Raw genomic sequence first — 15,901 nt, 5'->3', positions numbered from 1 at the left:
AGGCTCTGAGCTGTCAGCACAGAGCCCGATGTGGGGCTCAAACTCACGGACCGCGAGATCATGACCTGAGCCGAAGTCAGCCACTTAACTGACTGAGCCACCCAGGCGCCCCCATGGGATCTTCCTTTATCTTAAAAGCAGGAGATAAACTCGTAAGTGAAACATGCCCTCTCTTGTCAAGGTAATTCTTTTTTTTTTTTAATTTTTTTTTTCAACGTTTATTTATTTTTGGGACAGAGAGAGACAGAGCATGAACGGGGGAGGGGCAGAGAGAGAGGGAGACACAGAATCAGAAACAGGCTCCAGGCTCTGAGCCATCAGCCCAGAGCCCGACGCGGGGCTCGAACTCACGGACCGCGAGATTGTGACCTGGCTGAAGTCGGACGCTTAACCGACTGCGCCACCCAGGCGCCCCAAGTCAAGATAATTCTTATCTTCCTTCTTCCTGCTGGTTGTACAGGCTGCAAGGAGTGGCATCTGCATGAAAATTTCCCCTTCATGGCTTCTGAATTCCATTTTATTATTGTTTTTTCCATACTTCATTTTAAATGAGGTGTCCTTTACTCATTTTCACACTGGTAGAGACTTCTACAAAACTGATGCCAAGTCATCTAACTCCATTGTCCTCATCCCTCCCAGCCCTCTTACACACTCAGGTGGGTTGTCTCACTTGAGGAGTCTGTTTTTTACTTAAAAAACATCTTGGGGCGGGGGGGAGTACTCTTGAAACATTTAGAACATGTCTTTTTTTTTTTTTTTTAATGTTTTACTTATTTTTGAGAGAGAGAGAAAGAGAGAGAGACCGTGTGAGCAGGGGAGGGGCAGAGAGAGAGGGAGACACAGAATCCAAAGCAGGCTCCAGGCTCTGAGCTGTCAGCACAGAGCCCAACACGGGCTCGAGCTCACAAACTGTGAGACTATGACCTGAGCCGAAGTCAGACACTTAACCGATTGAGCCACCCAGGTGCCCCTATTCTATCTAGTACATTTCTAAAATAGGTTTGTTTATCTATCTATCTATCTATCTATCTATCCATCTAAAGTAGGCTCTACACCCAATGTGGGGCTTGAACTCAAAGGCCCGGAGATCAAGAGTGGCATGCTATACTGACTACTGACTGTGCCTTCCAGGTGCCCCCTAAGATAGGTTTATCATACCAACTCTTGAAAAGTAAAACACACACATACAGAGAAGTATTATGCAATCATAAAAAGAACAAGATCATACCATTTGTGACAACATGGATGAACCTAAACAGCACAGTAAAACCCTGGATTGTGAATAACTTGTTCTGCGAGTGTTCCTCAAGATGAGCAAACATTTCTAATACATTTTAACTTGATAAAGGAGTGATGTCTTGCAATAGCAGTACATGACTCCGAATGTCACGTGATCACTACTGAGTCAATGGTCCTTCTCTCTCTCTCTCTCTCTTTTGCTGTGGGATTGTGGATGATTGTCTCCCATGCTCAGATTCTCTGTCTCAGGTCTCAGTGTTTGGCAGAAATCAGTGATTTTTCAGAACAGTGGGAGGTGCCCACAACTGACACTAACTAGTGTATTTTTGTCACTTCAAAGCACCAATGGACAGTCCTTTGCTTTTCCATACAAGAGTAAGCTTAGGAATGCTTTGCTTCATTCTAGGTCAGGCTGCCTGCAGAAATAGACCCTTTCCTCTGCTGCCTTATTGCCACTTACATTAAATATGGTATATGACAAGAATTTCTTAATACTGTACTGTAGTCAACATCCGTGTGAGCATATACAATGACCCCCATGCAGAAAAAGGTGGAAAAGAAAGGCGGTAAGAAGAACGGGATGAGGGGCACCTGGGTGGCTCAGTCGGTTGAGTGTCTGACTTCGGCTCGGGTCATGATCTCACAGTTTGTGAGTTGAGGCCCCACATCAGGCTCTGTGCTGACAGCTCAGAGCCTGGAGCCTGCTTCGAATTCTGTATCTCCCTCTCTCTCTGCCCCTCCCACATTCTCACTCTGTCTCTCTCAAAAATAAATAAACATTAATAAAAAAAATTTAAAAAAAAGAAGAAGGGGATGATTACAGTGGAAGAAAGACATCATCATGAAGTACAAATGAGGTATGCAAGTAGCTGGAATTGCAAGATTTCATAAGAAGTCTAAGTCTGTGTCTTGTCTGCAGAGGAGGAGGAGAAAAAGGTGGAGGAATCTCTCACTTCAAATGAAATTAGGGAGATGTGTAAAATGTGGGAAACAATGCAAAATTTTGTAGAAAAGCACCACCCGAATAAGGCTGTAGCAGCATGCAAGCAATGAATCTGTTTAACAACAATGCAAGGTCACATTTCTGTGAAATCCTCAAAAGGAGGCAAAAGCAAGTGTCATTGGATAGGCTCCTTGTTAAAGTTGCATGAAAAGAAAAAGATACCATTGAGCCAAAAGACAGCAAAGATTCCATTAGTGAGAGTGAAAGTCTTCCTACACAACAACCCTCCTCTCTCGTCTCCCTCACATGAACCAGGAAAGTTTTCAAAGGTAAGTGCAGGTTATTTTTTCTTCATATTTTGTATTATATTACAGTATTCTGATCATTTTTATTTTTATTTATTTTTAGGTTTTTTAACATTTATTCATTTTTGAGACAGAGTGTGAGGAGGGAGGGGCAGAGAAAGAGAGAGACAGAATCTGAAGTAGGCTCCAGGCTCTGAGCTGTCAGCACAGAGCCCGATGAGGGGCTTGAACCCACGAATTGTGAGACCATGACCTGAGCTAAAGTCGGACGCTTAACCAACTGAGCCACCCAGGCACCCCTTGTGATCATTTTTATATAAATATTTTTGGGTTGTGGAACGAATCATCTGAGTTTCCATTATTTCTTATGGGGGAATTTTCTTTGATATACAAGTGCTTTGCATTACAAGCGTGTTTCCAGAATGAATTATGTTCCCAAATCAAGGTTTTACTGTATTATGCTAAGTGAAATAGTCAGACTGAGAAAAACAAATACCATACGATTTCACTCACTGTGGAATCTAAAAAAAAACAACAAAACAAACAAATAAATAAGCAGAATCAGACCTGTAAACACAGAAAACAAACTCATGGTTGCCAGAGGGGATGGGGAGTAGATGGGCAAAACAGGTGAAAGGGAGAAAGAGATACAGGTTTCCAGCTACGAAATAAAGAAGTCACAGGAATAAAAGGCACAGCATAAGGAATACAGTCAATATTATAATAGTGTTATATGGTGCCAGATGGTAGCTACACTTGTGGTAAGCATAGCATAATGTTTAAACTTGTTGAAGCACCATGTTTACACCTGCAGCTAATGGTAACATTGTGTGTCAACACAACACTCAAATACAAAAATTAATAATAAAAAAATTGGTGGTCTTAGCAAAAGAAGTTGAACCTATGCATCTTAGCTTCTTCTTGTCTGTGGCACTTGCAAAAATTGCTGCAAACCTACTTTGTTCTTTGACTTAAAATATTTAAATCACTACCTTGCACACACACACACACACACACACACACACACAAAGTAGAATTAAAGGAGTTTGTTCCAGTGATGAAAATTTTCCATATTTTCATAGGGATGTGAATAACAGGGGTGGACAATCAGCCAAAACTCATTCGACTGTGCAGAGATGCACAGAAAAGTGCCAGAAGCCAAGCTATCCAACCAGCCTGATGGCAGGGCCCAGGCGGTGGACGGATCGGGACTGCATGGCGGCCCACCAAAAGTGAAGCTTCTTGTACTCCTGCTTTTATGTAATTTGGCCTTAGCGATGGTCAGGGCAGCCTCCCTACCAATGAAAGTACATGGGGATTTGTTGATTGGGGAATTGCCTATGACAGGCCCCTCGGGGAGAAAAACCATTGGGGAAAGAAAGAAGATTCCGCAGGGAAATTAGTGGCCCTACATCCAGCCTTTGCCACCCCCTATAAAGACTCCTCTACCTAAAGGAAGGATAGCCCCATATATTTCCCAGCCAAGGAGGGGGACAAATGGGTTCGAAATCCCCAATTCCGGTAACAAAGGAATGTATCTATGGATACAAGTTACTCCAACCCCCAGGCCCACTTGGCTGCCAGAAGGCATTCCAGAGCACATCTGGACCTGGTGGGTTAAGGTACAGAATGGTTCATTAGTTCCTAGGTATACATTGTCTCTCTGGGAGCACATAAGGCATGGGTTCCCAGGGCCCTCTTGCCTCCCTCTGGGCACCCCAGACCAAAGCGAATACTTTTGTTCCTTGTATCCCAGATGGTTCAAAGGAACAATTAAGAAGTCATGTCCCTGTAAAGGTTCCACTTGAGGTGTTGAGAGCTAGATGACCTTGAAAGGGCAAGAGGAAATGTTACAAGAAAATAACTATGTTGTTCCTTAACAGGTGATTACACAAAAGAACATTTTTAGAATTAGGTAATGCCAGAAAGCATAGATGACACATGCTATAAGGAATTTGCTAACAAATATAATGCCACGCTTGCCACAATAAAGCGGCCTATCTAACACACTGCTATTGTCTGTGTCCATTTGTTATTTTCGCCGACGCCATTCATCCTTCAGGAACCCCTGGACCTGCTGGGGCTGGACTCTGGCAGAAAAGTGACAGAGTAAAACATTATCGATAGAAACTAGATGGTGGACCCAGGAGTGTTCACTGCACAATTCTTTCAATTTTTTGAGCGTGTTGTAAAATATCCAAGATACGTACACCTGAAACTGAAATTAAAAACTTAATAAAAAATTAAATAAATAAATAAAAACTCCTTGTTTAATCACGGTCAGAAAAAAAAAAAGAAGAAATGCACATCCAATGACCCAATCATTATTCTCCTGGGTATATACTCAACAAAAATGCATAAACATAAATCAAGAGATGTGTATTTTAAATCTTATGGTGGCATCCTTTATGCTGAGCAGAATTCTATTAGCAAAATGAATAATATTTATTCACAGATACAAGAATCGGGGGAAAAGCCCATTCATGTCCTTAAGAAATAAATGTCAAAAATAATTTTACATTTTATATTTAATAATTGCATGTCAAATTATGTAATGACTTATGTCATTTGACCATGTGTATACAAATAATAGTCGTAATAAAAACCCAATTCAGTACAAAAACATTTTTTAATAAAAAAATAAAATATCCATGATAAAATGTTGGCAATCTTTCAATTAAAAATTAAAGATTTGGGGCACCTGGATAGCTCAGTCGGTTGAGCCTTTGACTCCGGATTTTGGCTCAGGTCATGATCCCAGGGTTCTGAGATCAGGCCCCACACTGAGTGTGGAGCTTGTTTGGGATTCTCTCTTTTTCCCTCTGCCCCTCTCCCACGCCCGCGCGTGCTCTAAAATTAAAAAAAAAAAATTAAGTTAAAATTAAATATTTATTTTAAAAATAAAAATTAACTCTACACCTAAGATGTATTCATTACACTGTGTATTAATGACACCTCAAAACAAAACACCAGAACTAAGGAGGGGCTCGGTTAAAAACGGAATAGAAGGAAAATACAATAAGTCTGTTAAATCATAAATGTGGCTGTTCTGAGAAGAAAATTCTTTAAATTGGTAACTGGTTCTCTAAGTAAGAAGTAACTTCGGCCGAAGCAGGGGGCTGCGTCCTTCCTAAACAACTTTTTCTCCCCTGGACCCCTCTCCCTCTTCCTACCTATAGTGACTGAGTCAGAAAACACCCGTGCAGCTTAAGCTTGCCTGCGCATCGCGGCCAGCGGAGCCTCATCTCGTAGCTACGGTGTGCGCCCCATCCAGTCCCCGTACACTCCAGTCTACCAGCGCCCAGCGGGCCGCGACCCACCGTCCACGCCCGACGGAAGCCCACGCAGCTCCGCCCCTTGTGCTCCGCCCTACGGCCCGCCGGGAGCTCCGTCCCGCCCCTCCCCGGTTGCGCCCCGCCCCACCCCGCATTCAGCTCCGCCCCACCCAGGTTGCGCCCCACCCCGCCGCGACGAGGGTTGCCCCCGCGGGCCGGGACCCCACGCAGCTCCGCCCCGTGCGTCCTGCCCCGCTCCGCCCTGAGTCCCGCCCAGTCTTGCGTCCCATCCCCAGTCCCGAATTACTCCGCCGGGTGCGCTCTGATCGGCCTCGACCCGTCTGGCACAGCGTATGCGATCAGCCTGAGCCCCGTGGGCGCGATCCCTGGCCGGCCGGGCAGATGCTGGGCGCGATGGCCGACCTTGCCCTCGCCCCGGTAACGCGGCAGGTCAGCGGCCGCGCCGCCCCGGCCGCAGTCCCTAGCGGCCCCGAGCGCGGGCAGCCCCTGGCCGCAACAGTGGCCGAGCTGTCTGTGCTGGACGCCTCCGGGAGGCAGGTGCCGTTCGGCGCGCTGTTTCGGGAGCGCCGGGTTATCGTGGTCTTCGTGAGGGTGAGCGCAGGCAGAGGGGCGGCCCAGAGCAGGGACCTTGCGGCAGGCTGGGATGGAGGTTGCTTCTGTAGCCTCGGCTGGGGGACATCGGGTCCCTGAGAAGGTTCAAGGCCCAAGAGTGAGGTCTCCCTGGGCGTGGCCATCCCCATTGCTGGTCAGTAGAGGCTTCCGGAATACGAACTGCCCTTCTGGCTTCCTTTAATAGGAATGGAAAAATAGCCCGCCAAGCCAAGTACATTCTCCCAGCAAATGAGGCCTAAGAGCGGGTGCGGCCCAATTTTAATGCACCTCGAGCGCCCTTCACACCTTTTTCTGTCCACCTCGAGTGGTGTCATGAGTAACAAAGTACTTGGTCTTTTATAGTTGCTAACTTGCCCTTTTTGCCGTGTTGGGATTTCAGCATTTCCTGTGTTACATCTGCAAGGAATACGTAGAAGATCTGGCCAAAATCCCCAAGAGTTTCTTACAAGTAAGTTTCCTGAGAGTGAGCAGCAGTGTGCCTTGCCTCAGGTCGACCTTGTGAAAGTCACCTGTCATTTATTAAGAAGCGAGGTGTGGTGAGTATGACACATCTCCAGAACAGACTCTCACAAACCCGTATTATCACCTTCCTGCACATCTCTCCCAACACTTTAAAAAAGTAGACAGAGGTTAGAGATATATTTTTGTCCTGCTTTACTTTTCTATGTACTGCCTGCTAATATGTACTAATCATAATAATTTAGATGTTAGTAACTTATTTGTAAATGTTGAGTGATAATGACCAAAAGCACAAATGCTAGAAATTATTGCTATTTTATTCCTTTTATTTTTGTAATAAGAGCACTGCAAATAGTTGTTGACTATGCGAAAATACTAATATATCTTAAAGGTGAACATTTATATTTGTTAGGATGCGCTTTCCACATTCCTAGGACATCCACATACACGCTTTTTTTCAGATACATATATGTTTGTCCCCAGGTGAATTTTTGAGTGAAAAAATTGGGCAACCTTTATAAAACTAAGATCTGTTTCCCTCAGGCATTAGTAATTGGGATGTGAAAAAGTAAAATTATCTGATTTTTAAAAACCCTCCAATAATTTTTATTCTTTTTTAATGTATGTCTTTGGGGAGAGGAAAGAATTATTGGCTATATTATTTTGAAGTTCTTTCTTGGCAAAAGACCAACTGAATTAACTGAACATTTTAGCATACATTTCTTTATTTTGATTCACACAATTTTGCTGTTTATTTCATTCTTCTAGAAGCCTATAGGTGGCATTAGAATGGAACAAAAGAGTTGAATAAGGGGGAGTTTTATAAAACATATATAATTTCTGGTAATATGTACCTGTCCTTTTTTTCTCCTAAAGGAAGCAAATGTCACCCTTATAGTGATTGGACAGTCATCCTACCATCATATTGAGGTAAAGGTATCATCAGAAATTGCGAAACCAACAGATTAAATCAGTTTCAGACATAAAAATTATTTTATTTGAACAACTAAGTGTAGATTAAATTTACAAAAATAAAGATAGGTTATCATTACTTTTTTCTCTCATTTTTACTAATACAAATTCCAAATATTATCTTTTTTTAGCCTTTCTGCAAACTGACTGGGTATTCTCATGAAATCTATGTTGATCCTGAGAGAGAAATTTATAAAAAATTAGGAATGAAAAGAGGTGAAGAAATTGCCCCTTCAGGTAAGACATGACACGTCCCATCAGAAAATGCTGGTGGTGTATTTTACATTTGTGTATGTGTGCATAGAGAAACGAATGGTAAACTCATAAATCAGGCTGGTTTTTAGGATTCTAGTAAGTGGGCCAGATACACCAGATTCTCAAGGATTCATTTCCTAGGTGTAATGACATAGAAAGCTGTGAAGTACCAAAGGAGTGAAGAAAGCAAGTTGCAGAACACTGTTTTTGGTTTGATTCTGTTTTTGTGGAAATAAAAACCATTTTCATAAAGATCAAGAGTATGTATATGTGTGTGTAATGAAAAAGGTTTTAAAAGATACTGCCATGCTTACCCCAAGGTATAGAAGTTAGAAAAGTGGCTTTTGTACTTTTAACAGTGGGAGTACATTTTTTTTTAACGTTTATTTATTTTGAGAGATAGATAGCACATGTGTGAGTAGAGGAGGGGTAGGGAGAGAGAGGGAGAGAGAGAATCCCAAGCAGGCTCCATGCCATCAGGGCAGAGCCTGAAGTGGGCTTTGATGTCTTGAACCAACTGTGAGATCATGACCTGATCTGAATTCAAGAGTTGGATGCTTAACTGACTGAGCCACCCAGGCACCCCTAACAGTAAGTACATTTTACTTTTGTAATTCAATGAAAAAATAATATTGCTTGAGTTCATATATTTTGCTACTTCAACACCATAGCTTTGAATAGTATATGTTCTTTAATTGATGAAATCTGTTTTCATTGAAGCCCAACTCAAAGGGGCCCTTCAAGCAGAAGTTATTGCTTCCCTCATTGTACTTTAATAGCACCTTGTACTTTATTATATACTCTATTAGTGATTAAGGTGTGCAGATACTATGGTTATTTGAAGAATTTGAAATTTTATTCATTGTTATGTGGTCCATATTCCCTGCCCTTAGCACAATTCTTTATAATTAACAGAGCTTCATCAGCTTTAGGTGAACCATTGCTGTGTGTTTTAGGTGGAAAGAATGTGGCTTCTAAAATGCCAAATGAGAAGGGGTGCCTGGGTGGCTCAGTCAATTAAGTGTCCAACTTTGGCTCAGGTCATGATCTCGTGGTCGTGAGTTCAAGCCCCCCATTGGGCTCTGTGCTGACAGCTCGGAACCTGGAGCCTGCTTCAGATTCTATGTCTCCCCTCTCTCTCTGCCCTTCCCCTGTTCTCTCTCTCTTTCTATCAAAAATCAATTAAAAAAATTTTTTTAATTAAAAAAAATGCCAAATGAGAGAACTCAAACTCAAATCATTCACTCTCAAAAAATATTGTTGCGCTCTTGTCAGTAATCCCCACTTTGGTGGATGCTCCCAGAAGAACAGTGATAAACAGCCCCTGCCATCCTGAAACTCATACTCTTCTCTAGGAAACAGAAGCGAACAGCTGATTACAATTTAAGGGCTTGTACTAGAAAACATGTAAGGAGAATATCATTACCAGAAATATGAGGGCAGAGAAGAATCTGGGAAGGCTTCTCCAGAGGAGGTGTCACCTAAGCCCACTCTTCTTTCTTTTTCAATTTTTTTTTAATGCTTATTTATTTTTGAGAGAGAGACAGACAGACAGACAGAGCACGAGCAGGGGAGGGGCAGAGAGAGAGGGAGACACAAAATCCAAAGCAGGCTTCGGGCTCTGAGCTGTCAGCACAAATTTGTGATCTGCAAGATCATGACCTGAGCTCAAGTTGGACACTTAACCAACTGAGCCACCCAGGTGCTCCGCCCCGTAAGCCTACTCTTAAAGGAGTTAGCTGGGTGAGATGAGTCTGGAGAAGGGTGCTGCTGACAGAAAGCACATGCAAAAGCACATGGGCATGAAAAACTGTGGCCCTTGGAGAAGTGCAGATCCCTGCATCACGCCAGAGTCTAGGAGCCAGTTGAGGAATTGGTGTGAGCCAGGGGACAGGTGTTGGCCATTTCAGACTGAGTCTGGGGTGACCAGCCAAGGAGTTTGGATTTGCTCTGGAGGCAGTAGGGATGTCACACAAGCATTTTAGGTAGAGAAGTGATAGCCATGTGTCCATTGTGGTGGAGTATTTAGAACTTGCCAAGCCAGAGCCACTGATACAGTTATAGTAGGGTGTAGCAATAGACTAGAAAGAAGTGCTCGGGCAGAAAATGGAGATGAAGAGGAGGGGATGGGTCAGGAGCTATTTATGACATAGAGTTGATACGATTGCTTTACTGATGTTTTTTCAAAAAAGCAACCTAAATTTTATTAAAACTAATAATGAGCTATCATAAACAGAGTTCACTATTTCCTTTTTTCTCCTTGGTATAGGAAATTGCAATGTATAGATTGTGAGCCTTACTTATTGGTAGACTGTTTTCTGTGTTATAATAGTCCCAGTGTGTGTAAGTTCTGTTTATCATTTAGCACTTTAGATCTAAACTGTGAGCTTCATCTTAGTAACACCTCACCATTCGCAGGCACAATAAAAATACAGAATTGAAAAGAAAACAGATGAATTTGAAACAAAACTTATGCTTGTAGTTATTAGATAAGGTATATTTAAATATTTTAAACTCTTCTGACCTGTGTTAAAGTACTGTATTTCCAACCAGAAAACATTATTTTCTCATAAGATCATCTTTTACAAGTTCCTCTCTGAAAAAGCATAAGTCTCAGAATAGTCCTACTTGGAAATTAAGACACTAAAAAATAAGATTGTAATTTTAAGGGGCGCCTGGGTGGCTCAGTCGGTTAAGCGGCCGACTTCAGCTCAGGTCATGATCTCACGGTCCGTGAGTTCGAGCCCCGCGTCGGGCTCTGTGCTGACAGCTCAGAGCCTGGAGCCTGTTTCGGATTCTGCGTCTCCCTCTCTCTGACCCTCCCCATTCATGCTCTGTCTCTCTCTGTCTCAAAAATAAATAAACGTTAAAAAAAAAAGATTATAATTTTAAATTAATGGACATTTTATAAAGACAAAATAAGAAAATAAAGCCCTTACATGCCAGGAAATAATGGGTTTGTAGAAGACTGAAAAACAGGAGTTTTATACATATGAACTAAATTCAAATGGGGAAAATTAGATCGTGTTTGAAGCAAAGACTGTCGAATTCTAGGTCATGGAATCTCCTTCAATTGAATTTCTAAAGTTTCAGAAATATTAAATGACCCCATCTTTGGACCTGAAGAAATAGTTTGGATTTCTGAATATTTATTTTAGATAGAGAATCCTATAAACCAGTAAACCAGTCTTTTACTCATGTCTCTAAGCTAATGAGCCTGTATTTGTTTTTTGGTAACATCAGTGTCCATCATAATGGAAACATGAAACAAATAAAAGAATCGTAGAGATGAAGGGAAATAATAGGTATTTGGAAATACTAGGAATTCAGGCAGGTCAAAGGCAGTGTAAATAATAAGCCAAAAGCAAAACATAAAAGGCAAGGATAGGAGAAAGATAAGTTACAAGAAGGGTAAAGAGACTGAGTCCCTTTACTCAGTGGGAGTGGAAGGGAAGTATTAGTCACAGTGGGAAAGGAGACTGAAAAACTGACAGCCAAGGAGAGATGGAAAGGTGGCTGGAGTAGCTGTTGTTACAGAGAACTCCCAAAGTCTCAGTAGCATAACACAGTAGAAGATTAGTTATTTTTCTGGTAATTTCAAGATGGGTATATCTATTCAGATGTCTCTCTTCCAAGCAGCAATACCAACAGGAACACAGTAGGAAGGACTGAGGCCTCTTCCATCTTGTGGCTCTGTCATTTTCAACCCAAGGCTTCCAAGAATGTAGAGGGAATATGGAGAATCACTTGTGGGAGGTTTTAAGGAGTTGGCCTGGAAATGGCCCAAATCATTTTATTCAGGGGTTAGAACATAGTCACGTGGCCATACGAAACTGCCAGGAAATTTAGCTGTGGGCCCAGAAAAAGGAAATGGGTTTTGCCAGCATATAATAGTCTGTGCCACAGTGTCTCTTGAAAAGGAGTGTAGTTACTTATAGTAGGTGAGAGACTCAAAAGAGGATAAATGGGGTATTAAAAGGGAAAGCACTGGGGCGCCTGGCCAGCTCAGTCAGTAGAGCATGTGACTCTTGATCTCGGGGTTATGAGTTCGAGCTCCATGTTGAGTGTGGAGATTACTTAAAAATAAAACCTTTAAAGAGAAAAGGGAAAGCACTACCAATTTGAGAAGTCTGTAGCTGACATTCTTCTGTGGCATTGGGATATATCATGACTTCTTCCTTTAAAGTAGTAGTTCTCGATCAGGGGACATTTGGTATTGTGTGAAGACATTTTTGGTTGTCACAACTTGGTGAATGGTGCTATGGCATCTAGTGGGTGCACAGGGCAGTGATGCTGCTGAACATCGTACGTTGCACAGGACAAAGACTTGTGTGCTCCAAAATGTCAATAGTGAAAGGCTGAGAAACCTTTCCTTGAAGGAAGAAAAAAAGACAACTTGAAAGTAAGATAACACACAAGAAAGAGAATGTTTTAGGGACGCCTGGGTGGCTCAGTCGGTTAAGCGTCCGACTTCGGCTCAGGTCAGGATCTCGCGGTCCGTGAGTTCGAGCCCCACGTCGGGCTCTGGGCTGATGGCTCAGAGCCTGGAGCCTGTTTCTGATTCTGTGTCTCCCTCTCTCTCTGCCCCTCCCCTGTTCATGCTCTGTCTCTCTCTGTCTCAAAAATAAATAAACATTTAAAAAAAAAATGTTTTAGAGGGGGATGGGCAAAAGTGGGTGAAGGGGACTGGGACGTACAGGCTACCAGTTATAGAATTAATAAGTCATAGCAATGAAAGGTACAACATAGGGAATATTGTCAATGGTATTTCAATCCCTTTGGATGATGACAGATGGCAGCTACACTTGTAGTGAGCACAGCCCAACTACAGAGCTATGGAATTGCTGTTATATACCCCAAGCTAATGTACATTCTGTGTCAACTATACTTCAGAAAGAGAGAGTGAATGTTTTACAGAAGTACTAACATTATCTTCTGATATCTAATTGAACATAAAATGATAATATCTAAAGACAATTCCCAATGTTTCAGGAAAGAGTCCCCATATAAAATCAAATGTACTCTCGGGAAGCATTCAGAGCCTGTGGAGGGCAGTGACTGGCCCTCTTTTTGATTTTCAAGGAGACCCTGCTCAGCAAGGTGGAACCCTCATTTTAGGTCCAGGTAAGCATCAAAGTGCAATTCCAGTAGTATGCTTTTTGTGCCTTTTAGAAGTTAAGAGGCCACCCAGTTTCTTCATAAAATAGATACCATGTAAAAATGGCAATTTGACATTGTAATAGTCACCATTCTGTGCTTGTAGGGGCAGGGGGTATCTTTTGTTTTTAAAGGCTTCTGTGTATTTTGTGTCTGTTTATTGGATGTAATGTGCCCATCATTCTGTGCCTGAGTGATTTCAGTATTTGAGATAGGAAAGTCAGTAGTGGTTTGGTGAATTGTATATGGCTATAAAACTGTTTAAAAAGTTCATGGAGGGGCACTTGGGTGGTCCAGACAGTTGAATGTCTGACTCTTGACTTCGGCTCAGGTTGTAGTCCCAAGATTGTGGGACTGAGCCCCGCATTGGGGTCTGCACTGAGCGTGGAACCTGCTTAAGATTCTCTCTCTCTCTCTCTCTCTCTCTCTCTCTCTCTGTCTCCCCCGCCCTCCTCCCCCAGCCCCTCTCCCAGCTTGTGCATATTCTCTCTCTCTTAAAAAATAAATAAAAATAAATAAAATAAGAAGTTCATGGAAGTGAACATTTCCACATAAGAGAAAATCCTCAAGCTTTCCCCCCACCCTGCCTTTTTTTTGGGGGGGGGCATCAATAGAAGAATCAATCCAGTTACTTATATCTAATAAGGCTAGAAGACTTGCTTAGTGTCAGAAGGCAAGTCAGCTCATTCAGTAACAATTACTGTAAGCCACATAGTTTTAGTAGCTTTATTGATTGGAATACCTGAAATTTCTTTGGCTCCACATTGCTAACTGGTTGACCACTGGATCTCTACCATGTTCAAGTATTGTAGTCAGGGACAGGCACTAAGTAGATTTTTCTTAGTTCTTCCTCTTTGAAACTGCCCACAATAGTGAGCATAGCTTCTAGAAATTATAAAATTTTACTTTAATAAACTCCAGATGTCTAAAAGTCTTTAGAAGGAGGCTTTTGACCAAACATTATGGCTTTTTGGCTTTCTGCAGTTAGAGTACTTTAGCTAGCTAAAACCTGTCATTCAATCTCTTTCCCTCTCTTGTGAATTTACACCAGTTAGACCAGACAGAAGAGAAGCCCTGTTTTATGAGACTGAGTCCTATAGATTATCCTCAATGACATTGAGCCATAGTTTTGGATGGCTTGTTTCCATCGTCCAACCTGTTGTGAGCCCCTCATCTCCATTGTCTCAGTATCATGTGACCACATGTTCAGGTGTGTAAGAGTGATGAGCACAAGGAGTTCATCACTGGAACATACTCAATAAAGAGAATATTTTGATACTCTGCTGGAAGGAGTGTAGCTCCTCTAAGGAAAGAGCTGGGTGTACTTATTTACACAAATCTATCACAGTTAACCCAGTATTTCATTTTGCCTTATTTGATAATAAGCCAATTCATGATATTAAATCTACAGTGATACTATAGACAACAGTTAAGTATAATGCAGAGAACATGCCTCTTATAATTAATCATGAGGGTTGATGGAGGAAGGTGGGGGGGGGCGGATGGACTAGATGGGTGATGGGTATTAAGGAAGGCACTTGTGATGAGCACTGGGTGTTGTATGTAAGTGATGAATCACTGAATTCTACTCCTGAAACCAATATTGTACTATATGTTAACTAACTAGAATTTAAATAAAAATTTGAAAAGAAAAAACACACATGCAAAGAATTACAGAATTTCAGCTGTAGGTTGAAATTAAAAAAGCTAATCTAATGTTTTAAGTTCAACATCTGGCTTTGAGTCTAAGAATCAAAGTAAAAAGATCTAGACCTATAAATTACGGGGGTTTTTTAATTTGAGCAGATAAAAGGTTTGTTGTGGAGGTCTTAACAGTCTCAAAGCCCTGCTTTTCAGCCTCTTTTGGTCTCTGGTTATAATGCAGATAGCCTATTAAATCAGTGTTTGAGAGTGAATTTTTTTTTAAGCAAGTGATTTATTCCATTATTACATTTAAGAAACAGATGTGATTTTCCATTTGATATCTATGTTCTGTATTGTTCCTGTCTGTTTGACAGGACATTTTATTTAATTACATCTAATAAAACCTAACAGAGGTTATAATTTAAGAATATTTCCCCTTAGATCTCATAAAACATTAAGTATCACTCTTATTTAACCATAATCCTTTTCATCCTTTATTACCTTAATTAAAAATTATTACAGCATTATATAGAGAATATTATGAACTCCAGGCAATTAATTTTTCCCTTAGGATTAATTAAAAGTTGCTTTTGCTTCCTTTATTCTAATAAGCAATAAATCTAATGAATAATACTATATGCCAACTTCTGCCTTTTATTCTTACTCTCTTCTAGGTAACAACATCCATTTTATACACCGTGATAGAAACAGGTTGGATCACAAACCCATCAACTCTGTTTTACAGCTTGTAGGAGTTCAGCATGTGGACTTTACAAGCAGATCTTCAGTTATCCATGTGTGATGGTATAGACTCTTTATCACTTTTGAATGGACCCTTGGGATATGACCTGAAATGTTCAGAGTGTGGTATCCTTGTGCAGTGTCTCACTTGTTGGCTTTTCCCAGCCTTTGAGGAGTTATGAAAACATAAAGAGACCACGTACTAGTTGAACTACGTACTGAGAGGCATCAGTTGTCAAAAATGTTATATATATTTATAATTCTATAGCTTTTAAAGT

General features: G+C 41.5%; 1 protein-coding gene across 6 annotated transcripts in view; it reads left to right on the top strand.

The window, feature by feature from the left end:
* Window positions 1-5,973: 5,973 nt before the first annotated feature.
* Window positions 5,974-15,901, top strand: part of PRXL2C (peroxiredoxin like 2C) — a 36,887-nt gene continuing 26,959 nt past the window's right edge. For 2 of the 6 annotated variants that reach the window (XM_043567282.1, XM_043567281.1), the window contains exons 1-5: window positions 6,004-6,374; window positions 6,775-6,843; window positions 7,731-7,784; window positions 7,958-8,063; window positions 13,074-13,205. In XM_043567282.1, coding sequence (XP_043423217.1) covers window positions 6,165-6,374; window positions 6,775-6,843; window positions 7,731-7,784; window positions 7,958-8,063; window positions 13,074-13,205 — 571 coding nt within the window. In that variant the 5' untranslated portion in view covers window positions 6,004-6,164. Of the gene's footprint in view, window positions 6,375-6,774; window positions 6,844-7,730; window positions 7,785-7,957; window positions 8,064-13,073; window positions 13,206-14,289; window positions 14,748-15,556; window positions 15,835-15,901 lie in introns of those variants that run through there. The other 4 variants (XM_043567283.1, XM_043567278.1, XM_043567279.1 and 1 more) reach the window with 4 other exon arrangements.

The sequence above is a fragment of the Prionailurus bengalensis genome, chromosome D4 (genome assembly GCF_016509475.1).
Source record: "Prionailurus bengalensis isolate Pbe53 chromosome D4, Fcat_Pben_1.1_paternal_pri, whole genome shotgun sequence".
Lineage (NCBI taxonomy): Eukaryota > Metazoa > Chordata > Mammalia > Carnivora > Felidae > Prionailurus > Prionailurus bengalensis.
Note: the sequence above shows the minus strand (reverse complement) of the source record. Positions and strands in the feature narration are given on the sequence as shown.